Source organism: Equus asinus, chromosome 17 (assembly GCF_041296235.1).
Source record: "Equus asinus isolate D_3611 breed Donkey chromosome 17, EquAss-T2T_v2, whole genome shotgun sequence".
Lineage (NCBI taxonomy): Eukaryota > Metazoa > Chordata > Mammalia > Perissodactyla > Equidae > Equus > Equus asinus.
Genome location: NC_091806.1, coordinates 10,429,462 through 10,455,953, shown reverse-complemented (window position 1 = coordinate 10,455,953; position 26,492 = coordinate 10,429,462). Strand labels below are relative to the sequence as shown.

The 26,492-nt window shown below is 51.6% G+C and overlaps 2 protein-coding genes across 2 annotated transcripts in view; both read left to right on the top strand.

Annotated features, from left to right (window-relative positions):
* TP53I11 (tumor protein p53 inducible protein 11) overlaps positions 1 to 26,492 on the top strand; it is a 456,279-nt gene that overhangs the window by 129,560 nt on the left and 300,227 nt on the right. The window lies entirely within an intron of this gene.
* SYT13 (synaptotagmin 13) overlaps positions 10,493 to 26,492 on the top strand; it is a 43,539-nt gene continuing 27,539 nt past the window's right edge. The window contains exon 1 of the mRNA XM_014861261.3: positions 10,493 to 10,875. Coding sequence (XP_014716747.1) covers positions 10,693 to 10,875 — 183 coding nt within the window. The 5' untranslated portion in view covers positions 10,493 to 10,692. The remainder of the gene's footprint in view (positions 10,876 to 26,492) is intronic.

Below are 26,492 nucleotides of genomic sequence, written 5' to 3'. Positions count from 1 at the left end.
AGATGATGGACGGATGGAGGCACACCGAGATGCCCAGCATTGAGCCAAGGGCGGTAGCAGCTGCTGGCACTGGAGGGAGGGCAAAGCTTTTGGGATGGGGTGTGAGGTGGGTCACTGACCCCCAGGTCAGTGGAGGGAGTCTCGTCCTTGATTCACTCCTGAATCCAGGTGACTTTCTTTGGGGGCAGGTAGGAAAAGGCTGGAGAGAGATGCAGACAGCTAGAGGGTGGTGCGCAAAGAGCAGAGGGACGTAGAAAGTTGGTGGGATGTACAGAGACAACAAAAAACCCCAGGCCCTGCTCTGCCCTCAAGGCACGGCCAAGTTACCGGGTTTCTCAAACTGTGGCCCATGGACCACCCACAGCGGCACCACCGAGGAGCTTGTTGGAAAATGTGTATTTCCCATGTTAATTTAAATCAGAAAAACTCTTCATTTAGTTGTTAAAATGAGGAATCTAACAGAGTCATGGGTGCTTTTCTCCCAGATTATATATGTGGGAGAAGAAGAAAGGTCAGCAGTCTTATCCTGACTCGACAGAGCATCTTACAAGTATCTACGCTCTGTACAAATACAGCGATGTCCATTACAACATCGCCCCTGGAGAAATGGCCGGTCCAATTGGAAGTTTCTGCTTGAAGGTTCTTTTCGCAGGACACGGCGACCATCTCACGTCTCAGGAGTTTGACCAGATCCTTTTGTTCACTTTATACTTCCGTGGATGGATTTATGTCAACAGGAAACAGAATACGCTGGCAATAGGGTCACAGCTATTGACATGCTCTGGTTATCTATTGCTGTGAAACGAACCACCCCACAACTTAGTGGCTTAAAAGGATACTTCGTAACCCTCTCTCCCGTCTCTGTGGCTGACTGGGCTCAGGGGGCAGATCTTACTTAGAGTCTCTCAGATGGTTACATTCAGATGGCAGCCGTTGCTGGTGTCACCTGAAGGCTCGTCCGGGCTGGACACCCCACCAGGCTCACTCATGCAGCCGTTGGTGTGGGCTGTCGTCTGGGAGCTGAGCCGGGCTGTCAACTGGAGTTTCCATGCATAGCTTCTCCAGGCGCTTGGCCTGCCCAGAACCTGGGTGCTGGGTTCCTAGAGGGAGCAGCACACGTTCCGAGAGGCCCTGGCAGAAGCTGAGAGGTTTCCCATGACTTCGTCTTGGAAGTCTCAGCACGTCATTTCTATTGTCAAGCAAATCACCAAGCCAGCCTACATCAAAAGTGAGGAGGTGAGGCTCCCCCTCTCAAAGCGGGGGGCTGCGTGCACTTACAGGGAGGGGAGGCATCGGTGGTCATCTCTGGAGATTATCCACCACATGCCACCAGCCTCCACGTTACACGGAAACCAAGACCGATATGCTCACGACCTCAATTTGACACGGTATCAAATAAGATTATTCGCAAAAGAAAGACCTTGCTCCCGCTGTAGCTATAAAAAAGAGGGGACATCACCTTCATTCATTTCTGAGATACTTTTGTTAATTATGAACGTTCACATTTTGAGGGCGAGACCTGGAATGTAATTAACCAGTGCTGTAAGTAATCAATAAACGACTCTCAGTTCTTGGCAGAAATGGAGCAGAGGGTGAAAGAGACTTTACTTACAAGCAGAGACATAAGGCACAGATCTCATTAATCTTTAACTCCAGGCCACCAGGGACCCTGAACCAGCCTCACCAGAGGTGGGGCCCAGAAATTGGCATTTTGTAGTTTTTATTCATGGCACTAATTCTTCTCTTGCTATTCAGAATCGCTTCCAAGCCTGTCGATACCAGATTGGCGCTGGCTTTGCCTCCAGAGCTCCTCAAATTCACCAACTTGATTCGCCCCCAAGATTTCTTCTCCAACTGATTTTGTCTCCTTCAAAACATCTCCCCAATTCCTCCTGCTCCTCCTAGAAGCCCCCCCGATTTGAGTGTGGAGAAAGGAGATTCTGTCTCATGAGGACCTCTCCAGCCCTTCACTAACCAGCCAAGAAATAACCATGAAAGGTTTGGGGTGGCGGAGAGCCTGGAGGGAGCCCTGGGCTTGGAGTCAGACTGTCTGGGAGCTGGCTCAGCCTGGCAGCAATGTTGGTCGGTGTGAGCTGGGCAAAGCTGTGCTCCTCTCTGGACCTTGGGGTCCCCACCTGTGAAATGAGGGTGTCGACCACCATCCGGGGCTCCACAGGGAGAGGCTTTGAAGCTCCTCAGAGGTTCACGGTGTGTAAGGTGGGCAGAGGGGGCCTTGGCGATGGGCGGGGGCTGCAGCACATTCTTCTCCCCACTCCGTCTGCCCCGAGCATCTTGGCCTTTGTTCCCAAGTCCAATTTCCACATAAAGCTGGGGGTGGGAAGACGTGTTTCAATGACAACAACAACAAACGCTTCTCTTGGACCCTACTATCTCCCTGGTTTTCTCTTCAAGCCTTACATTTCAAAACAATGGTACTAGTCCCCAAAGTCCAGCACTAACACCTTGCCGGGCATGGGAGTGAGCCCCTCATGCCCATTGTATCACTTAATTCTGTCCAATGATGGATGTCAAAACGGAGCCTCCCCAAGATAAAGTGCTTTACCAGAGGCCACCCAGCCCATTCACCGGGGTGACCTGGAGTCACCCCGGGGTCAGCTCGTGCCTCAGTGCTCTGACTTGGTCACTGCAAGGATCTACTTTCCACCCCTCCTGACCACATAGACCAGGGTGTCCAGGGGCTCCGGCCACGGTCCTCCCACTCTCCCCAGCCCTGGAGCCGTTTCAACAGTGCCAGGGGTCTCCAGGGCCTCCCTTGGGTGGGAATGGAGGGTGGCAGTGACGGGGGAACTTACAAAGGGGCTGTGCACGGGGGTGCAGCAAACCTCAGGTCAGGTTGAGGCCCCCAGGGCAGGGCTGGGGGACAGGAACAAGGCGCCTGTCTGTCCACTCCACATAATTATTATGGTGCCACTCTGTGCCAGGCACTGTTCTAGAACTGGAGACACATCAGTGGGAGACACGGACCCAGATCCCTGCCTTCCTAGGGCCGGATCCCAAAAGGGAGACTCAGGCCATCAACGAGCAAACCAGATAGGCAACGAAAAGTATATGGACTATTAAATAGTGTTGAAAGTAAGGTAGGAAAGGAGAACAGGGCGCGAGGAGCTGAAGGGCGGAGGGCTGATCATTTTCCGTAAGGTGGGCAGAGGCGGCCTCGCAGAGATGGAAGGGGACGCAGGGACAAAGACGGGGAGGGTAGGGTCCACTTCCCTGTGTGTCCTCTAGGTGGCAGCATCCTCCCATCCACTGGGCAGGCAGGGGTTCCTCCCCCAGCAGGAGAGGAAGATCCCCAGGGAAGTTGGCTTAAGGGGCACCACGGGAACCAGGCTGTTTTGGTCCATCTATAAATACTGACTACAAATGGAGAATCCTAGAAAACAATGCTCGAGGAAGCCTTGAGGCGTGAGCATTGTTCTGTTTCTTGATCTACGCGCTGGCTAGATAGGTGTGTCCACCTTGTAAAAATCCACTCAGTTATAATCTGGTCACTTACTGTCCATAGGTTGCACTTCAATAAAAAGTTAAAAATGACACACACACCCCTTAAGCATTTTCTTTTCACCTAAATCATAGTTTTCATTATTTTGCCCACCTCTTGCTGACTAGAGCTCTGTGCCGTCTTTCCTAGAGTTTATGAAATACATTATTACAGACGAAGTGCTCGGAGCAGTGCCTGACGTGAAGGATGCTCTTCACAAACGTCCACACCACCTCCTCTGTCCACACCACCATGCACCATCTGCGTTCTCAGTCTCGCTTGCTTCACGTGGAGGAAGAACTCAGAGACGCTTGTGAGCAATCTGATGGCAGAATCCGAGAACTGTATGACTTCCCCCAACTTTTCACAGATAACTCGCTCATGCCTATTTTAATGGACCTTCTCAAAGCAACTGGCCTTTATGAGTCTTTCCAAAATATACCCGTTAGTTTTCACAGAACTAACTCTCCTTCACACTTCTACTCATTGACATGTTCATTAATTAAAGTGGGTAATTCAATAATGAGGTCAACTGGCATAAAAAGATTCAGAGACAAACACAACTAACCCTAACAAAACTAACTACTACTCATAACTAACCCTAACCCCAAGTGAGCACACAGCTCAACCGGAAGGGGAGAAGGGCAGAGGGCATGGAGAGAGGGGCCCGCTGGCCACGAGGCTTCATCGGGCTGCGGGCACCAGGCAGCAAGCTCTCCAGAAGGAGTGGAGAGCTCGGGCCAGGCTGGAAAGTTGACTCAGTGGAGGTTGGGTCGGAGAGGTCCTATGTCCCCCTCTTAAGTGTCAGGGTGTGCAAGACTGATCCTTACACGGTTGTTAACGGGCTGGCATTCCCAGCAGGCACTGCCGGAAGTGCAGGGTAGGGTGTCTTTGGGAACCTGGAATAATAATAAAGCCGCTTATTGTTGGACTTCTGTGTCCCGGGCCCTAGCTCGGTGCCTTGCGCACCCTCACAGTACCCCTGTGCGGGCGGGAATATCGTTAGCATTTGAAGCTGCTCATCTGTTAGCTCTCCATGGGTAACAAACACTCCAGAGCTTGGGGGCTTAAAATGACCCATGATTTTAATTTAGTTCATAGCTCTGTGTTTGGCAATTTGGAGGGCTCTGCTCGGCGGCTCTTCCAGTTTTAGCTGGGGGCTTGATTGTGTCTGGGGCGAGCTGCCAGTCGTGCTCAGCTCAGCTGCTGGAAATTGGCTAGCTGTAGGCTGGGGTGACGGAGACGGGGCCACTTGATCGCTCGTCCTCCAGCAGGCTGGCCTGGGCTTCTTCACGTGGTGGCTGGGCACGAGTCCACGGGAGAGAGTGGAAGCATCGGGTCTCTTCCTCAGCATCACATCCCCCACAGTTTACCAGCCAGATCAAGTCGCAAGACCAGCCCAGACTGAGGAGGGAAGCAGCAGACCCCCAGCTCTTTGCAGAGTCATATTGCAAAGGGGGTGAAGGCAGGAAGGGGAATCATTGCAGCCATCTTTGCAAACAACATACACACCCTTTGTACAAAGGAAGAAACTAAAGCTCAGGCAGGTTAATCTCCCCAGGGTCACCCGGCAAATAAGCACCAAAGCTAGGATGACACATACCTGGGGGGCTTGGATACCCACCCCTCTCCCCGGGCTGAGCTGCTTTATTAAGAAATTAAAGGGTCTGGAGCAAATGGGATCATTTTAATTCTTCGTTAGCATAAGCTGAGCATCCTCTATTAGCTACACAGCATGGTGCTGTGGGTCATCCTCACATCTCCACGAAGTAGAGGTGATCGTCCGCATTTGACAGATGGGGAAATTGAGGCTCCGAAAAATTAAGGTCACTTGCCAATGGATCACCCAGCCTCACACACATAAAGGCAAGGGATTTGAACCTATTTCTTAACTGATTTCAAGTCCAATATCCAGTCATGCTAAAGACTCCTTATCTGGGATCCATGAACTTCTAGAAGGTGTCACACGGTCCTTGAACAATTTAGCGTTACGTACAAAATTCCTTATATATTGCATTCAAGCGTTTTTCTGAAAAAGGAAATAGCTTTTGTTAGATTCTCAGAGGGGTCTATGCCCCCCACAAAGTTAGGCACCAGGTCCCTCCACAAGTGCTGATCTTGTCCCCACCAGGCAGGTGAACCCTCTAGACAAACGCCCATCACCTTCGTATGTTCCGGAAACCCAGAGAGAAAGGAGCCTTTAGACCGGCTCCGAGAGAAACTGGATGGAATGGAGGCGCTCTGCCTGTGAGAATCAGAACGTGTTCCTTCATCTCATCTCGACTGAGATGGAATCAGGCGTTTGAAAGAACACTGGTTTGTTGAAAAGGACCCGCCAGGGCAGGTGGCGATCATAAAGGATGCTGCCATTTGCTCAACTCCAAAATATTATTCTATCTTTCACACACTTGGATTTCTGATTCGGGGGCCCCCAGACCCAACCCCATTCTCCTTTCTGCCATAAGAGGTGGCCCCAGAATTGCTCAGAGTCCTGGGAGTGGGCCTCATTCCTGGGCCTCGACTGAGCCCCTTACCCTCGTGCCTCCCCATCAGTGTCTCCACTCTCCGGGGTCTGCATCTCCCTGCTGTGGCGCCCAGATCGCACCCCCTCATCCCAGGCAGGTTCCTCCTGCACAGCCCCCCTTTGGCAGGGCCCAGGCCTTAGGGAACCTCCAGTTTGCAGTGGTCCAGCTTGGAGAACCACAAAGTCATGAAATGAGAGAGTTAACAGCACAGACCAAAAAGAGGGCGCCAGCAGAGAGAGAAGGTGACCTGCCCATCACACCTGCACTATGCTCGTGCCATCAACAATTTCAGCCTGCCATACGACGACATGTGTCTTAAGGAAGCTTGGCATCCCTCTCTCAGATGCCTGCAGTAACATCTTCCCTCGTCCACCAGGGTCCACTTTGCCCTCTCCGATCTGTTCTCAATACAGCAGCCAGAAGGGTCTTTTCAAAACACAGATCTGATCACATCGTGCTCCCCGGGCGAAACACAGCCAGGAGCCCTCCATTTCGGCCTGCAGGCCCTGTCGTTGGCCCTGTCTCTCCCTTCGGGCTCGTCTTACACGGAGCTTCTCCCAGCCGTGTGCTGGAGCCGGCTCCTACCAGCTCAGAGAGCCAATAGGTAAATATTCAGGATTTGTTGGCACCTGGAAACCGACCTTGGTGGGAGTATTTATACCAGAGAAGTCAACGAATGCCAGAAATCAACTTTTTTCCCCTGGGGAGCTGGTTGACCAGCACTCTGCTGTCCCATGCCCACGGTCTGGCTCCATCACAGGGCCCTTCCATACTGTTTCTCGGCCTAGAACATTCTTCCTTGTTTGTTGAGTTAACTTTACTCTTTCAGACGTCAATTCAACTGCGGCTTCATCTCGGGAGGCTTCCTCAGGACCTCAGAATAAGTCAACTCCCAACCTGGCACGGCTCCTCCCCAGCTCGTGTCACAGTTGTAATTTCACATGCGTTTGTGTGACGAACGATGGCTGCCCATCTGCCCCACGGGAGTGTGAACTCCACAACGAGAAGGACCAAGCCTGGTTCTGCTCACTGTCTTTGCTCCATCACCCAGCATAGTGCCTGGCACGTGGCAGAAACTCAGACAGTGTGATGAATTAATGACAGAGTTAGAAAAATACGCACAAGACAAGAAGTCCTAAGCTTTGGCTTCGGTGGCGGAACTCTTTTGCTCATGCGAGTCCACAATCGCGTCTGTATTTCCAAGTCTCCTTCATTGTTGGGTTTGTCTTGTTACCAAATTCTGGCCAAGGCACTGGGGTGACAGCTATGTACTCTGTCTCCAGCCATAGCCTCTGAAATGTCACAAGTGGTCTTCATTCAATGCTCTCTCTCTTCCCCATCTGCGTGGCCGGCAACCAAGGACTGGCAAGACAGAAAAAGGCCTGATTTCTGAGTCACCAACTGGACACGAGTCCCCTGATCCTCCTTGAACTGTGGGAGGAGCAAGATCCACTTTTATCGAGTTAATCTCTGAGATTTTGAGGTGATTTGTTACTGCAGCAGAACCTAACATGCCCTGAGTTAAAACACCTTCCCAGCTCTCTCATGCACCCTTCCTCCCCTCTACCTTTGGCAAACCACCATCTCTCTGGGCCTCAGTTTCCCTATTGGTCAAATGAAAGGATTTCACAAGGTAATCTCCGAAATCCTTCCAATGTTAAAATTTGGTTGTTCTGCTTATATATTTGTTTCTCTCCAGCACTATGTGCAGACACTAAATATTGGCTCAACAAGAGAATCTGCCATATTTGAAATTCTTTCCGCCAGATAAAAGCATTTTAAAACCTGAGAAATTTGGAGTGGTTACTCAGAATATTTAAACAACACCCAACATCGAACGAGTAAAATATCCATCAAAACATGATGACGACGTTTCATCAAGAGGCTGGGGACGCTTCAGAGATCTACCCCGCAGCCTTCTAGAAGCTCCCCCAAGCACCCTGCTTTGTCTGCCCACAGCCGTCTGGCAGCCCCAGCATTTCCAGTTATTTGCAGGCATCATCCTCAGACTGTCTCAACTAGTCCACCTGGCTGATTGTCACCCGCCTTTCTCCATAGAGATGATCTCGTTTTCCAAGGGAACTCAGTAATGCCTTTTCTTAGAGAGTTGTCGTTCAAGGCTACTGCCTGGATAACAGTAACCAAAAAAGCAAAAAAGGAAAAAGTCTCATCTTTGATGAGACGTAGCCAGGGTGACCCAGAGTGCTGATGACCCAACGGGGTTTCAGATCTCTGAGGTCCCTCCCAGCTCTGCCGTGGGTACACTGTGTGTGACAGAGGCAAGAGGCAAGCTGTTCTCGGGCTGGGGTCCCTCTTCCTGTTAAGAAGGAAGGTCCCTGCAGCTGCTGCCATCCCAGTAACCATGGTAACAACGGGCCACATGACAGATGTCTGATCCCCATCAGACAATGCCCGACATTAAGCGTTCTTTGTCCTTCCCCTCACCCCCACCCCAGACCACATTAGGTGACATTGAGGGTCTCCCTAGGGAGCAGCTCAGGCATGGGGATCTGGACTGACAGCACTAATTAAACCTCTTATTTCCCCAGGACATTTTGCATTGCCAGGCCCGGGAGCCAAGAAATCCTCCCAGGCAAGCTCTCATGAGCGAGAACGCTGACTCTCCCAACAGGGACTAAGCGGCTTTGTCTCCACAGTTGGCAGCAATGGGGCTCAGCAGGAAAATGTGCCTGGCATACAGCAGGCACAAAATAAATATTTGTGGAAGAGTCACTTTCATCAAATGGAGCTCATATAGCAAATGGGATTCTTTCCAAGCCACTGGAAGCCCTGCGGGAGATGATCACGTGAACCATTCACCCTTCGACGGTTACTGAGTGCCTGCTGTATGCACTCATGGGTGATGGTGTGCAGGCTATAAGGATGTCAGCTTGCTGAATGGATCCCAAGTCCCTTGGAGTGGCGGGGGCTCAAAGGCGTGTTGGGAGGCGTGTAAAGGGGAGCCTGAAGGAATTGGCAAGAACCACATCACAAAGGGTTTTGCATCCAAGTGGAAGCTCTTGGGTTTATCCCTGGAGAAACTTGGAAGACTTTCATGCATGTGAGCAACAGAGTCAGCTCTGCATTTCAGAAATATCCTTTTTGATGCCCCCGAGGGAAAGGATTAGAAACTTGCTTTGACCAAAAAAAACCCTGATGTTTCAGAACTTCTGAAGCCAGGCCTTAAGAGAACTAGTAACTTCTTCTTCCTTCCTCTTGGAATCTAGCCGCCACGCTGTGGGAAGCTCCAGCCACGTGGAGGAGAACCAAAGGACACCAGCTGACCGCCCAGTGGTGCACCCAGGGAAAACCAAAACCAACTGCTCACCATGTGGTGCGCCATCTTGGACATTCCAGCCCAGCTGACTGCAGTTCCAGAAGACAGCACACTGAGCAGGAAAACTGTCCTAGCCCAGTCAACCCACAAAATCATGAGAAATCACAAAATAATTGTTCTAAGCCCCTACATCATGCGTGGTTTGTTAGGCGGGGCTAGATACTGGAAACAGTAGGAGGTACCAGCTGGTGGTCACGCCTGCAGCTCAGAAGAAAGGTCTGGCTGGAACATCACAGACTTGGGAGTCACCAGCTTCACGGGAATTTGAAAGCTCTGTTGTGGATGAAATCGCCTACACCTCTTCTGACATGTGCCCAGCTCACCCAGAGCACAGCCAAACCACAGCAAATGCCTGCTCGATTCCATTAAACGCTCGCATAATGAAAAACACTGATAACTACTGTTTTCTGATCTAAGACAGTCCTCATGCCTGGAATTCTAATTTCCCCTCCCTCTAAGCATCCTTCTTTAACTTTCCACATCTCTCAATCCAGTGGTAACTCCTGGCTGCTGCATTCTATACTCTATATCTTAAGACACTCCTTTCTCTGAGTGGGACATGTGGACTTGGAATCTGCAAACCTGAGTTCCGGTTCAGAATGACTGGATTTTTCTAGCTGCCCCACATCCCCTCTGAGACTCAACCTCCTCAGCTGGAAATGGGAATACCCACAGATCATGAACGACTGGGTCCACACTAAAGGATAGGTAGATGTAAACAGAATCCTTGCGAGCATCTTCCCCAGGACAGGGTCCCGCAGACACATCATCAATTGCCTCCACCCCTCCCCCACTCCCGGTAATGAACACCATCGGAGATGGGAAATCTCCAGCTTTGTGTGTCTGAAAAACGCCTGGAGGACCCAATTTGACAGTCTCCTAGCCAAAGAGGGTGAACAAAGTGTCAGAAGTCTGGGGTCTGGGAAGAGGACCCCCTATGCAGACAGAGCCCGCAGGCCCGGGTCGAGTCCTGGTTTGCCCGCTAACGCACAGCGTGACCTCGGCGAGCTCCTGCCCTTCTTGGGTCTGAGTGTCCTCGTGTGCAAAGCGGGAAGGATGGCCTAAGATCACCCTAAGGCTCCTTCCACCCGAGCGGCTGCGGCTCCCGATGGGGTGGGGTCACGTGCTGGCGGGGAGGGGATGCTGGTTGACGCGGTACCGAGCGCGGGCGCACAGCCGGCTCCGGCCGCCTCCTCCTCTGACGTCCTCCAGCCGCCCTCCCTCCTGCCCTCCCCGCCCTCCGGCGGCGGGAGAGCTGCTGGCAAGCTCGGACCCGGAGCTGCCTGGGGGCCGGCCCGGGAGGCGCGAGCCCCGCGCGGGGAGCGGGCACCATGGTGCTGTCGGTGCCCGTGATCGCGCTGGGCGCCACGCTGGGCACGGCCACCAGCATCCTCGCGCTCTGCGGGGTCACCTGCCTGTGCCGGCACATGCACCCCAAGAAGGGGCTGCTGCAGCGGGACCCGGACCCCGACCCGGAGAAGGCTAGGGGCGGCGTGCTGCGACCCGCCCAACAGGTGAGCGGGGGCGGCGCCTCGGGCCCGGGGCGAGGTGGGGGTCTCGCGGGCTGGGCGGCCGGGGAGCTGGTGGGAGGCAGCGGTCCTTTCTCCTTTACGCGACAGAGCGTGGCCAGAGGGGGGATGGGGGATGTGCTCGAGGACCCGCTGAGGGGCCCGGAAGGCCTTGGAGGGTGGGGGAGGGTTCGGGGAGGATAATTAGGGAGAGGGAGGCTGGGGGGGGGGGCGGGACAGGAGAGGAACGGGACTGCGGGGACAGCGAGCGCTAAAGGGGAGGGTATGGGAGGGAATGGGAAAGGAGCCTTGGACAGAAATAGGGGCTGGGAGTGCGGGGGGGGCCTGGGGAGGAGTCGGGGGGCTGAGGGTGCAGTGCGGGGGGCTCGGGGGGAGTCGGGGGACTCGGGGTGCAGTGCGGGGGATTGGGGGTGTCAGGGTACTGGGGGTACAGTTCGGGGGGCTGGGGGAGAGTCGGGGACTGGGGCTGCAGTGCGGGGGGCTGGGGGAGAGTCGGGGACTGGGGCTGCAGTGCGGGGGGCTGGGGGAGAGTCGGGGACTGGGGGTGCCGTACTGGGGGCTGGGGAGTAGTCGGGGACTGAGGGTGCAGTGCAGGAAGCTGGGGGGGAGTCGAGGACTGGGGGTGCCGTACAGGGGGCTGGGGAGTAGTCGGGGACTGAGGGTGCAGTGCGGGGGACTGAGGGGGAGTCAGGGGGCTGGAGGGGAGACGGGGACTGAGGGTGCAGTGCAGGGGGCTGGGGGGGAGTCCCAGGAGTGGGCGTGCAGTGCGGTGGGGGGGGGGGGGCTGGGGAGAGTCGGGGGACTCGGGGTGCAGTGCGGGGGGGCTGGGAGGAGTAAGAGGGAGGCTGAGGGCAGTGTGCACAGGAGGGTGGGGGAGGGGGGATGTGGGGGTGCTGTGCGGATGTGGGGGAGGGGACTGTGAGAGGAATCCTGCGGGAGGAGAAGCTTGCAGAATTGGGACGAGGGGGACTGTGGCTGGTGTGGAGAAAGCACTGACACAGCTGAGAAGGGGGAGCCCACCGAAACCCAGAGGGCAGGCGGCTGCTGTGCCCGTAGGTGGGGGGGCGGAGAGCAGGTGCATCCAGAGGGGTCTGAAGGACTCTCCCGGGTCCCAGCAGCCAGAGGGGCTTGCCGTGGCCTCCCCCCCATGTCTCTAAAGATGTGCCTGGCGGCTGGAAGGCTTTTATTCCCTTACTTGCTTATCCCCAGAGCGGCTCAGAGCAGGAAATGGGTGGTGTCCCCATTGTGCAGCGCAGCAGAAGGGTCTGGGGACGAGAGTGAGAAGGACTTCCCTCCAGGGGCTGTGAACTCCAGGATGAGCCCAGGTGGGACGTGCACAGTGTCCTCTGGAGCATGCGGAGGACTCGAGTCTTGCTGGAGTGGTTTGAGGAAGGCTGGCCCCGGGGGAGGCCCTCTCTGTTCCTTACGGAGCTCAGGGTTCCGGGGAGTGAGGAGCTAAAATCCTGTGATTCCATCTTCCTTCTTCCAACCACTTACTCAAAAGCTCTGAGACCCAGTAGCAGGCGGCTGGGGTTGGTCACTGTAGAGTGACAGTGGGAGGAAATGGCTGCTGTCCTTGAGGCACTTGCAATCCAAGAAAAGTGACATTGACCCTGGCGGGAGTAGGCACCAGCTTGGCAGCGGGAGGTGGGACACCCAGAACCGTCTGAAATGGGCGTGGCTTAGGTGAGCCCTTCTCCAGAGGTTGTGGCCTGCCGCCTCTCAACCTGCGCCTCTTAAGGGCCCACCATCCTTCTGCCTTTGGCAGTGGTGGCTCTTGAGGGGCTGTCCCCTGCCCTTCCCAGAGAGACCCCTGGGGAAGGAGTCGGTGTAAATGACCTCCAGGATCCCTTCCAACTCTCTTCTTATTGACGACCACTTGCCCACACAATGGCCAAGAATCTGCTCAAGGCAAACTTGTCGGTGCTTCTCCCTGGCTTAAAATCATCCACAACTTCTCATTTGGCACGAGTCATAGCAAACTGCTACGTGGCATGTAGCCTGTTCCAGGCTCCGTTCTAAGCACTTTACACTCAATGCATTTAGCAACTGGATGAAGGACTTAAGTGATGATCCCAACTAAAAGATGAAAAAGCTGCGACTCAGAGAGGGTGAGTGACTTGCCCAAGGCCGCACAGCTAGGCAAGTCGTAGAGCTGGATTCTAGCCAAGTTGGCCTGATTCTAGAGTCCGTGCTGTTAGCTACTCCACTCCGCTCCCTCACCTCCTCATCTGGCAGGTGTCCACCTCTCCAGCCACTCTCATGCCAGCTCTCCCCTTCCTCGGCAGTCTTGTCTTCCTGGACTTAACATCCTTCTTAAGGATGCCAGCCTTCCCGTTTTCCTCTGGCTTTCCGCATAGATGGCTACGTCTCATCCTTCAGGTCTCTTTCCATTTAAATTTCTCTTTCTTGGAAAGCATTTTGTCTGCCGCTGTGTGTAATAAAGACCTCCTCCCCGTTACCTTCTCCTGTATCGTTTCTTCCACATTCTGTTATACACTTGTGCCAACTGGATGTGACCCGTCTTATCTGCTTACTTGTCTAAGATTTATCCCCAGTGCCCACTCGGAGCCTGGAACCTAGTCGGCGCCCATAAGAAATTGTCGACACAAAGGCATTCGGCCACGTGGGATGGTTGTCTCCAGCCGTGGCTGCATGCATCCTGCCCTTGCAACCCAGGGCCAGCTCGGTAGGGGCGCCGTAAGCAGTGTTGAGACGTGAGACCCACCCATCCAGATTCCCTTACTTGGTTCCCTCGATGACAAGGATATGGGCTCCTGGGGCGGAGTCAGCAGGCAGGAACCAGGGGAAGCTGGGGTCTCACAGCGTTGGCTCTGTGGCCGTGTGCTCAGACTGATCCAGCCTCTGACCCAGAGAAAGGAAACAGAGAAAAGACAACGCAACTGACATTTCAAAACATAAAGGAGGTGGGGTCGGGAGGTGGCGGGTGACAGCAGGGTGAGGGACGTGGCGCCTGATGACAAGGAGATGAAGAGTTGGGAAGGCCCTTTGAAGATGTTCCTTGAAGAGAGGGCACGGGGTGGGGAACAGGCTTCCAGATTCCCTGAGCCACTAACAACTACCGGGATGTCCGTAGGACACAGCGGCCGCCCGGGTCTCCGTGAGTCACTGGTTGTGGTTGCTGGAAAAATTGCTCAGATTTGCAGGCCACACCTGGGAATCTGATTTCTGGACCCGAATGGTTGCATGAGGTTGAAGTTTGTAGTGGTTTTGAAAAGAACTTCAAAATTTTCCCTGGCATTCTTAACCTAATGTCTACAGACCACCCCGTCCCCCTCCCCCCAACAAAGGGTCTGTAGATAAAATTTAAGGGGTTCATGGTCTTGGAGAGGAAAAAAATTAGATCTTTATTTTCACTGACTTCTAACTGACACTTTGCCTTTCCTGTAAGTGGGAACATAAACAACACACCACAGGAGTGTTAATATCTGGGACTTTGTCATGGGTCGTTTCAGAGCACACTACAGCTGTGGCAGCGACTTCACAATGTCGTTTATGCTCGTCTCTAATTCTAAATCAGGGTCCTTATTCAAGCTCCTGCACGATCCTCTTATTTAATGAATGAATGAAGACACACACAGATAGCCGTTTCACAAACTGATTTTATCAGCTGCCCCTCTGTAAGCCTGTGTCTTTCATCTCCCACGTTTTCAAACATTCGAAGGAAGCCTCAGACAGCGAAAGGAATCCGTGGAACAGAAAGGTCCAGAATCTCTGCTGAGCGGGAGGTAGCAGAGGGTGGAAGCCCGTCAGTCATCGCCTGGCATGCTTCAAGTCAACCTTCTTCTTTGCTTTCCCGAAACACACACTGTGGACCCTTTTTCCTGCCTTCTTACAATCTCTCACCCTCATCCCAGGATGAAGGGATCCAGTGTCACCATGCCACCCGCTCATGGTCCGGCAGGGACACAGGGCCGTCCCTCGCTGTTGTCAGCCCGGCTTTCAAAGCTGGGTTATTATGCAGTGACCTGGCAGCTGGAGCAAGGAGACGGAGCAGAGAGGCAGAGCGGGGTGTGTGTGTGTGTGTGTGTGTGATCATCTCCCTTCACGGCTGCTTCTGAATCTATTAGTGCGAGGCAGCTGGTCCCGTTGGTTCCCTCCCCCTGAATTTCCTTTCCACGCTTATCTGCGCTCACCCCATTTCAGGATCCTTTCAGAGGAAGCCCTCTTTTTGGTTAACCTAAGTAACTATAGATGAGAGGGAGAACCACCCTTTCCCACTGCTCTAGACCCCTGACAGCTGCCACTTAGCAGGCGTTGGGGTCCTGTCTTCAGAAAGCTTAAGTTTCAGTGTTCGACTTTTCTCTCCGCATGGTGCTTACCTTGTTGTGCCCTTAAATGAATCTTCTCAAATGTGTCTCAGAGGCCCCCAGGGTGGTCAAAAGCTTTAGCCAAGTTGCCTGGCCCCTCAGCTGTGGTCCTCACACCTATTCATGTCCCCAGCCTCCCGGTGCCACTTACCACCGGGCTCTAAAACCCTACCTCCTTCCAGCAGAGTTGAGAAGCCCCAGGTGGCTTTCCTGGAATGCTGGCACGGTCCATTCAGGATGCTGTCACAAGATACCACAGACGAGGTGGCCTGGAAATGACAGAATTGATTTCTCGTGGTCCTGGAGGCTGGGAAGTCCAGGGTCCAGGCTCCGGCAGGTTCAGTGTCTGGTGAGAGCCTGCTTCCCGGACTTTCCGCTGCAACCTCACATGGGGGAAAAAGCCAGAGAGCTCCCCGGGCCCTTTGGTAAGGGCACTAATCTCATTTATGAAGGCCCCACCCTCAGGAGCTGACGACCTCCCAGGGGCCCACCTCCTGACAGCGTCAGCATCACCCTGGGGTTATGTTTCAATAAATAAATTTGGAGGGAACACAAACATTCAGACTGAAGCAAACACTAATAGGTTGATTGCAGGTTTTTATGAAATAATATAAAGAATTTTACGCAGTAATATACGTGTAGAGGAGCCTTCCCCACCCCCAAGATCGAGGAGAGCTTCGTCATTTTTCTCGTGTCCCTGACAACATCTAGGCTGACAGTGGGCACGTGATAACCCTTTGCTGTGTATTTTGAGTCGAATCGTCATGTTGCGACACACACTGAATAAGAGAGGGAAGACACAACGGAGCACACGGTCTTCAGGTTCCATTTCCACCAGATTTGAAACCAAGCCGAGTTTATTTGAAGTGTGTCACTGGGGACAGGTGATGACCGGGGTGGGGCCGAGCTTCTGGGCCCTTGTTTAGAAGCTCTGCCTCTGTGTTGGTGACACAGGTGCATTCCCTTTATGAAAGAAAATCCATCTGGCTCTACGTCATGATTTGTGTACTTTTCTGTATGTGGTTATACCTGAGTCAAGCTTTTATTAAAATCTGGCATATTGTGGCATAACGTTTGTGAACATTAATTTAGGACCAAGCCAGTGTTTTAATGGCCAGGAAGACTCTGGGGCCACCATCAAGAGACGTGGTCCTTTTTGTGGTCCTTTGTGCACTACCTCCTGGCCTGGTCTGCCCTCTGCTGTTACTCCCGTGGCTCCCTCTTCCTTGGGACAGGGGTCTCGAGACCGTCCGTGTGGCCTTGTGGACACTCCCATCTGTTCTCCCCACCCTTAGACCTCTAGAGCAACATCCTCTCAGATCTCTTGCCTGAATTCTTGCTTGTAGGAGTGAGGGTGGATCAGAGCCCAGATACTACATTTCATTAGCTAATAGTTTCATTCATCAAAGATTAATGAGCACTGAAAAGACAGGCGTAGGCTCTTCCTGGTAAGTGGGGAGGCAGACAATGAAGCCAACAACGGCCATGCAGCGTGTTACGGTGCTGCCATGACAGGGGAGGGACATGGGCCATGGGGAGCCCTTAGCAGGGGCGCCCACCTTCAGCCCAAAGTAGAACTTCCTCCAGTTCCGGCTGGCTGCTCTGCTGAGGTCTGCCCTGTACCTCAGTGATCACGGGAGGCCCCTCGAATGGCTAACCCTTCTCCTGGAACTGACTCGATGCTGGGCTGCTGTAAGGTCTGGCCTCCACGGATTGTCACCCTTTAAGAGGATTCATTTCTCAGCTGGTCTCCTGGCTGGTAAACTCTCCTGTTCGTATAAACAAACAAACAAACAAAAGTAGATCCATTTCCATAGAGTAATAAATAAAAGTGATGGTCTCGCTAACGTTTATTGGTCTCTTTATATGTGCCAGGCTGTTCCAAGCACATTAACCGTGTTATTTATATCCTCTCAGTAGCCCTATGCGACATGCCTAATTGTTATTTCCATTTTACCGATGGGAAAAGTAAAACACAGAACGCTTGACTAACTTACTCAGTGGCAGAGCTGAGAATCAAGTTTAGCAAGCCTGGCTCAAGAGCCCACACTTCTGACCGCTAGGCTGCAGATTAGCAGAAAAAACTTGCCAAAATTTTCTCGGAGCCACTGTTTCCCCAGATGTGGCATAAATGTGTCTACACACGTGCAGGTCAGCTTCGGAAACGTTTCTCAAAGCTTTGAATTGCTTCCCCACCTCTTACATCCACCACGCTTCAGGCGCTGGGGGCAGCCCAGGGCCCTCTGGAGAGATTTACACGGTAAATATGTTTGGGCTGGTTGCTTAGCAACATGGAAGATAGTATGAATTTTTCATCAAGAAATTAGCATAGATTATTTTAGGGAGATGAGCCCACACCCGCTGGAAAGCACTCAGCTCTTTGAAACGCAGCGTGGACCTACGTCTGTGTCCATCAGTGTCTTTCCAGTGGCAGGTTCCGGACCCGGCACTCCTCCTTCTCTTCCTAGTCTCACCTCGGGTACAGGTGCCTGGCTCTTCTCTTCACGAGACTGATGGTTCCTTAGTGCCTTTTGTTAACTCCAACAGAAAGCATTGCTGCATCCTTGGACATTTTCACATTTTCAGACACAGGGCCAGGTTGCCATCAAGCAGCTGGGATACAAGAAGGGGAGTGGAGAGGGCGTCGGAGCATGGTGGAAGAAACACCGGAAAGGGAAATCTGAGGGGCTTAACGCAAAGGGTGGAGGAAGGGGAGAGACCAGCAGGTCGGGGAAACAGCCGACCCAGAAGACAAAGAGGAGACAAGAGAAAGAGCGACTGAGCGTCCCAGAGACAGACAGGGGAGAAATCAGAATAAACACAGACACTCCCTGTACCGTCCACGCTGCTGGACCCACAGCCTCGCAATAACCAGGAGCAGTTCATCTCCCACCTCTACCTGAGCGTCGCTGCATTCACCACCCCCCGAGCCTGTTTCTCGCTCACAAGCACTGTGAAACCCTGCTTTGAGGATGGAGGAGAAAGGCTTCATGGGGATGGGTTTTAAGAACTGAAGGATTCTATATACACTGTCAGAATCAATGCACATGTGCATCCCAAGGCCCTCCCACAACCATTTGGTAAGAAATAATGGGCTGGTAGATTTCTAGAGGAAAACAGGAGATATCTTCCTGCCTCCCACTTCTCTCCCTCCTCCCTTCCATCCTTGCTTGTGTTCAATGAGGACATACTGTGTGCCAGGGTCTGCGGTTGGGGTGGGGATACAGTGGTGACTGCCACCTCCTCAACAACACAAGGACCCCTTCTCAGCCCTTATGAAACTTACAGTGTAATGGGGGAGACCAGAGTGAATAGAAGAAGAGCACAAATAGATGAAAATGTGTGATGGTGGTAAATGAACTGAAGAGAAAGTTCTGGTGCTAACAGAGTGTAGGGTGGGACTGACCCCATCAGGGGGGCTGGGCAGGCTTTCCTGGAGAGAGTGACGGCCAAACTGAGAGCCGGAGTGGGAGGGGAAGTCAGTTGATCAGGGCAATGGGGAGGTGTGTGCGGGGCTCCTGAGAGGAATGAGGCTGTGCAAAGGTCCGCTGGCAGAAGGAAGCCCAATACTTCGGAGGGCAGAGAGAGGCCAGCGTGCCTGAAGTGCAGAGAGTAAGGGGGAGCCCAGATGGCCTGGGGCGATGAACAGGGGCCTGGGCCAGCAGGGCATTGCACACTGTGGACAGGGTCATTCCTTCATTCATTCATTCATGTATACAACGTTTATTAATATCTATGTGAGGGGCACTGTTGTAGGTACTAATAATATAATGGTTAGTTATTTTCAAAGCTTTTTGTTGTTGAGGTGAAATTCACATAAAATTAACTATTTTAAAGTGTACAAATCAGTGGCATTTAGTGCATTCACAGCCAACTTTTTTTTAAATTATTCTTTCTTCTTCTTTTTTTTAAAGTATGCTTTTTGTTTGGTGAGGAAGATTGGCCCTGAGCTAACATCTGTTGCCAATTTTCCTTTTTTTCTTTTCTCCCCAAAGCCCCAGTACATATTTGTGTATCCTAGTTGTAAATCCTTTTAGTCCCTCCATGTGGGACGCCACCACAGCATGGCTTGATGAGCGGTGCTGGGTCTGTGCCCAGGATCCAAACTGGCGAACCCCGGGCTGCCAAAGCAGAGTGCATGAGCTTAACTGCTCAACCACTGGCCCCCTAATGTGGACATTTCCTATATTATAATTATAAAATATGTGACCTTTTTTGTCTGATTTCTTTCACTTAGCATAAGGTTTTCAAGGTTCATCCATGTCGTAGCATGTATTAGTAATTTATTTCTTTTTCAGCCTGAATAATGTTCCATTGTCTTCTACGCCTTATTTTGTTTACCCATTCATCAGTTGAAGGTCACATGAATGAGTCTAACTTTTGGTTACTGCGGATAGTGCTGCTGTACATTCTCTACGAGTATTTCAGGCCCTGTTTTTAGTTCTTTCAAGTATCTAACTAAGAGTGGAATTGCTGTGTCGTATGGTAATTCTATGTTTAACTTTTTGAGGAAGTGCCAACTGCTTTCCACAGCAGCTGCGCCATTTGACATCCCCACCAGCACCGGGCGAGGGTTCCAGTTTCTTGACATCTTTGCCAGCAGTTGTTATTTTCCTCTTGTTTGGTTCTGTTGTAGTTGTCCTTGTGGGTGTGAAGTGGGATCTCATTGTGGTATTTTCTAAGCTTTTAATTAAAAAAAAAAATCCAAACTCTTGTTTCTAAACTATCCCTCAGTATCCAGCAAGTTTTTAACAAACTCCTCCTCTCTGTGCTGAATGCCCGTTACAAGGGATGCACGTGGGCACGCGCGTGAAAACTCTCCTTGCTCACAGGTCTCACAACGGGCAGAGTGTGTGGCAGCCCCAGTGCCCTGTCCTCCCAGCAAATCCGTGCCTGCTGCTCCGTATTTTAAACGTGTTGCACGTCATCACTGTCACCCTCCCCGCCCTTTCCCCCCAAGCTTAGCCCCTCATGGGTCCCAATCTTCTTCACCCAGGTCCCTGGGGGCCCTACAAACCTGGGTCCAATTGAAGTGGTATTTATTCTCTTTCAATATCATTTCCTTGTCATTGACATTATCGGACCAGCGTGATGCCAGCAGGAGCCTTGATCCCCCACGATGTCAGTTTGCTGTGCACACATGTGCGCACCTTCCCCCGGGGGGGGGGGTTCCCTCGATTCTAATTAAGTGAAGGGTATTTGAATTGATTCATATTATAGAAAACTCCTGGGGGGTTTTCACATGGTGTTTAAGCGTGTTACAGTGATACACAGTGACATTTGGGGAAGTTGGTTGGGGCTTTTGGGCGAACTTGGAATGCATTTTACTCTTCCATTTAAAATAATGGGATACAGGTGACCGGCCTCTGACATTCGCTAGCCAGCAGGTTTCCATGAACAAATTAGAGTCACAAACAAGGAGGAGGGGTTGCATATGTAAATATATGCTTATGCACGTGCGTATGCATATATAAATATGAATAAGAAAAAAGGGGAGGAGCCTCCTACGGGAATTCTGTGAAACTGAGTCTTGGTCCACCCGGCATAGACCCTTCGGTATTTTGACATACTTCATTGGCTCTTTCCACCCTTCAGTACTCACAGACATGCCTTCCCTTCCTAGAAAAACTGAGCAGGGCTTGGCAGTTAGCAAGAGAAGTGACAAGTGTTGAATGAATGCCTGAGTCAGTGAATGGATGGGTAGATGAATGGGGAGGAGGGGTGCACGGGGCTGCCGCCTCTGCTTGCACCAAAATAACAATTCCCAGAACTGGAATGCAGAGGAAGACGCTGAGCTGCCTGAAGCGTCTCTGTGCTTGCCTTTAGTGACGCAGCCAGGAACCAGGACGAGCCCGGAGGACAAGGCAGCCCCACTTTCTATTGATTTCCCCTCCTTCGAGTCTCCGATCGCTTGGCTAACGTTGGAGACAGTTTAAAAAATCTTCAGCTGCAAGACCAATGAGATAACACCCCCGGAGTCCACATTTGACTCAGAAAAGCACTATAACCCACACAGTTTGGGACTTGCTGCTAAGAATGGCATGATGCGGGCGACGTAGGTTATTGAGGCCGGAGAGTGCAGACTTTGCTTTTCAACTAGAATTAAGAATAAGGTTTTGGAGAGGGCGGCATTTGAAGATGAAGGTGAGGTGGGGGAAGAGAAATTTGGTGGACAAGTAGAAGTTGATAGAAATGGCTGGAAGTGAAGAATCCCTTCGCTCAGCTCTAAGGGCATCGGAGCTTCTGATCCCCGCCTCCCTTCTCACGGGGCACGCCACCAGGTGTCTTCAATTGCATTTCTTTTCCAGCACGATTGCTTCACATAGAAGAAAGGTCAAGGCTATCAGAGAGAAATCGAGCAAGTGGAGGGATGGTATGGCAAGAGTCGAAATTGCATAGGAAAACATCAACAGGATCTGGAGGGCTTTGGGGCACATTTCCTGCAAATGTGTCATCTAATGAGCCCAGATCTTACTACGCAATTAGAATGGATTCTTTAAGCAGCAACATGACAGTCACCTTTGCTGTCAGCCTCATTAGAAAACACACAGATGCGACAAAGGCTGGCGAGCAATGAACATGAGCTGAGGGCACCTGCACGTAACCACTGCATCGTAGTCTTGCGTTTGAGTTTGGAGACCCGCTAGAATTAGTTCTAGCTCATAGGAATCTAGTTTTTTGAGACCGCTTAAAAGAAGAAATTGCCTCTTAGAACGCAAATGTTCATTTTATGATCAAGATACTGAGATACAATGGGACGCAGACTGGACTTAGACCGCGAACCTGAATTTGAATACAGACGCCACCATTTTCCAGCTTAATAACCTTGACCACTCTGAATCCCACTTTTCTGTTATGAAACAGAGATGATCATAAGGTTGGTGAGAATTAACACTTATGAAAGCACCCAGCAGACTCAGCACCCGGCCACTATGCAAAGCAGATTCTAGACGTCTCTGAATCATTTCTTTATTTCTCCTGGACCAAAGCAATGACGTGTCCGATGTTCACTGTGTAGGAAAGAGAGAGGGCCCATTAAAAGCATTCTGGAAGTGGAAGATGAAAGGCTCCCGTTAGGATGGGAAGGGAAGCACGAACGTTCCACTTCAAGGATATTAATTCATTCAGTGAATATTTCTTGGCCACCTACTGGGCACAAGGCACTGGACAGCACAGGGACCAGGCGGACGCCACCTCTGACTCCTCCCAGTCCAGGGTAGAGACGCTCATCACAGTCAAACAAGTGAATCTAAATGGACACCATGTAGCTGTGCAAGAGACGGAAGGATCCTCCTGCAAAAATGATAACTGATTCGTGCTCTGATCTTCAGCACTTTTGGAAACTCCTCTCAGTAAAAGGATTTTGAGCATGTATCCCTTATACATGTACATTTAATTCTTTGTAAAGCGTACATGTGCTTATGTGTTATAGATATCACTCCACTAATATATCGTGTACCTAATAAAACACGCCCAAGAATGGACCTTTTAAAACAATAAGATAAAAGTAAATTATACAATGAAATTCTGTTGGTTTTGTCCCATTCCCCAATTAGACTGTCTTGCATACCCCCGGGGCATACAGTTAGTGGTACTTACTAGGTAAAGGTGGGGATGAGAGTTCAAAGTCTCCTAGGCATAGGGCATGTGCAAAAGCCCTGGGGAAAGAAGAAATATCACTTAGGAGGGACTGAAAGAAGGTCAAAGTGGGCAGAGCACAGAGAGCACGGAGGAAGTGATGAGAACTGAGGGGGGTGAGTCAGGCCAGGGCACACAGGGCCGCCCAGGGCCTCCTGGGCCGCCTTAAGAATTTGGGTTTTATCCCAAGAGCAGTGGAAGCGACTGCCAGGTCTTCAGTGAGATGGAACAGGGGTGGATTTGTGTTGTGGAAAGACCGTTTGGGTTGGGTAAGAATGGGAGTGAGGAAACCAGAAGGAAGACAGGGAGAAAGACCATGATGGCTCGGGCCAGGGTAGTGGTGGTGGTTTGGAACAGTGTTTAGGGAATAAATTGACTGGCTCTGCCTGTGGGTTGGGTGTGGGCTTCAGGAAGAAGCAGGAGTTGGGGGTGATGCCTGAGTCTTTTCTTACCCAGCTGGAGGGTGGTAGCAATTAGTGAAACAGGGGGCCATGAGGAGGTCTTGGGTTTTAAGTCATGAGTTCACTTTTGTGCAGCGAGAGTGTGAAGAGTCCTTGAAAGATCCCCATGAAGATGTCAACTGTGCTGGTTGGTCAGAGGTCTGGAGCTCACGGATGGCTGTGGTGCATATGGGGGAGCTGGAGATGTACACTGGAGAGGCATCCGTAGGAAAGCGTGACCATGGCCATGAGCATGGCTGAGACGGCCCAGGACGAGAGCAGAGGAGACGGGGGAGGACCTGGGAGCAAGTCCTGATGGACGCCAGCGTTTAACGAGACAAAGAGGAGTGGCCCGAGAGGAAGGAGGAAAACCTGGAGGATGGAAGGTCAAAACAATAATAACAATAATGAGAGAAAAAGCTTTTTAAGAGGAAGAGGATCATCAACTGGGAAGCCCAATGCTAGATCAGACTGAAGGAATCCACAGGAATTAGACGGTGAAGGTCATCGGTGACCTTGGAGACCAGTAGTGACTTCACTGGGCTGACGGGGCCTTTGGGATGGGTTGTGGAGGGGGTGGCAAATGAGGAAATGAAGGCAGCACCAAGTATAGGCAATTCTGTCGAGATGTGTGGCTGCAGACGGGTCAAGAGGGTTAGGGCAGTGGCTGAGCTGGGAACAAGCAGTCGAAGAATGTTGAGCACATTTAAAAGCTGATGGCAAAGAGCTGGTTGAAAGAAGAAGATGAACATTCAAGAGAGGAAAGAATGTTCATAGCCAAGACGTGGAAGCAGCCCAAGTGCCCATCAACGGATGAATTTTGGAAAAAGAAGATGTGGTATATATATATATAAAAGCACACAATGGAATACTACTCAGCCATAAAAAAGACAAAATCGTGCCATTTGCAGCAACATAGATGGACCTTGAGGATATTACGTTAAGCAAAACAAGCCAGACAGAGAAAGACAAACACTGTATGATTTCACTCACGTGTGGAAGATAAACACATAGATACAGAGAACAGATTAGTGGTTATCAGAGGGGAAGGGGGTGGGGGGTGAGCAAAAGGGGTAAAGGGGTATGTACATCTGGTGATGGATAAAAATTAGACTGTTGGGGGTGAGCACGATGCAGTCTACACAGAAACTGAAATATAATAATGTACACCTGAAATTACACAATGTTATAATCCAATATGACCTCAATAAAATAATTAAATTTTTAAAAAAGATCAGAAACTAGCTGGTGGAAGGCTGCTACAAATGCCGTGGGGTGGGCTGCGTGGCTCGGATGGAAAAACTGGTCCTGGAGGGCGGGAGCGAGGATGCGCGGCCCCCCTGCCGTGTAACAGGACAACAGGACGGGGATGGGCCACCCCATCCACACGGATAAATGAGAGCAGGTTTATACGTCTGTCAGCAGGAAGCTAAGGGCCTCCGTCCTCTTGGCTTCCTTTTTGTCTGTGGAGGAAGTCTGAGAAGATGGAGAAATTCCAGAACGTGGGCTTGAGGGGGGAGTCAGGGAAACAGCAGGATTGCTGGGCAGGACTGAGAGCCCGTCCGAGGTTGGCGACCATGCGTTTGTCAGGGAACCATCCTGCCTGTGGAGCGGCTCACCATTCCACGTTGGTTTCCTTAGCACCCCCCCCGCCCCCCCCCCCCCGACCCGCGCACCTTTGTAAATATCTGTTTATGAAACTCTCCTCAGTGGCTTTGTCTGAATGTGCCGTCTGCTCCTGCCAAAACCCTTATTGATAGGGTACTCTATCAACATGAGCTATTATTACCAACCCTAATAATGAAGAATAATAAAGGGAGAGTCTGTGCATCACAGGGAGTGTGTACAGATTGGCACAGGTCAGGGCCAATGACGGTAAAGCCTTCTGCTTGCACAAGGCTTGCTTGTTTAGAAGCCGCTTTCATTTTCCCATGTGACCCAGCCTCTGGCGTGGTGCTCTGCGCATCTCCAAGCTTTAGGTACTTGCCAAGCAGACACCCCTGCTGTGGGAAGGTTCAATCGTTATTCTCATTTCAGAAAGCTTGAAATGAGCTGAGGGAAGATACTTGACATTTATGGTAACTTGGAGCCAAATACTGTGACATTACTGACCGTCTGTGGTCCAGTTGTATTTTTGTGACAGCGTTTGGTAGGCCGTTGGAATGTTGGCCCATGCGATGCAGAAAGGAAATCCAATAAGTTTGCATCCTGTTTAAAAGAAGGACCAGCTCCTTCCCTGGGTGACACCCCCTGCTTTGAGTCTGCCAAAATGACAGCTGGGAGGAGAGCTCGAGGGGAGCCCTTAGTGGCCGTCCTTTGAAATCCCCTTGCTGACTATCGTGAAGATCACACAGAAGAATCGACCTGTGGCCCAAACGTTGCTGTGGTGTGGACATCCCACGGCTCTCAGGGATTATGCTTTTTTGGAAAGGAGACGTGAGAGGCGACAGTGGAAGTATTTTTCCTTGATGCGTTTCTCTGGATTCTTCCGTCTCCTGTGCGTCGCTCCGCCCTGGGCGCTGTGGAATCTTCCTCGGACAAGCCTTGGGCGTGGCTGCTTTCATTTTCCCATCTTTCGGGGGACGCCCTGGCCTGGTCCCTCGCTTCCACTCCCCTGGGTTACTCCTGCCATGTCTCCGGTGGTCTTCCAGCCTCGAGTTTCCTCCACTTCAGTCCCCCTGCACGCCCCTGCTGGTTTGATTTACTGAAAATACTGTCATTCTCCTATTCACAAACTATCAAGTCTCTGTACTGCTCATAAAGTAGAATTCAAAATCTTTTGCAGGGCGGTCGAGGCCTGTCAAGGCCTGGCCTCACCATTCCTTTGCAGATCCATTTCTCCAACTGCAACCTGTCACTTCAGGTAGTTTGCCAGACTCCCCGTGGCCCGAGTGTGCTCCCCTCTGCACGCTGTAGCCATTCTCGCCGTTCCAGATGCCTCCGCCTCTCCTATCCGTAGTTATCCTTGAAGGTTGGGCTGAAGCCCCTCCTCCAGGAAGCCGCCTCTGATCTCACTGACAATGAGGAGCTCCTCCTAAAGTTTTCTGTAGCAGAAGTCCAGACCCCTGGCCTTTTAAGATTACCTTCTCTATTTACTTCTCTTTTTATAAGAATGCATCAGGAAGAACCAATAGCTTTCATCTTGCGTATCAATTCTTGTGCTTTCATTGATTAGTAATGTCTGCCACGGGCA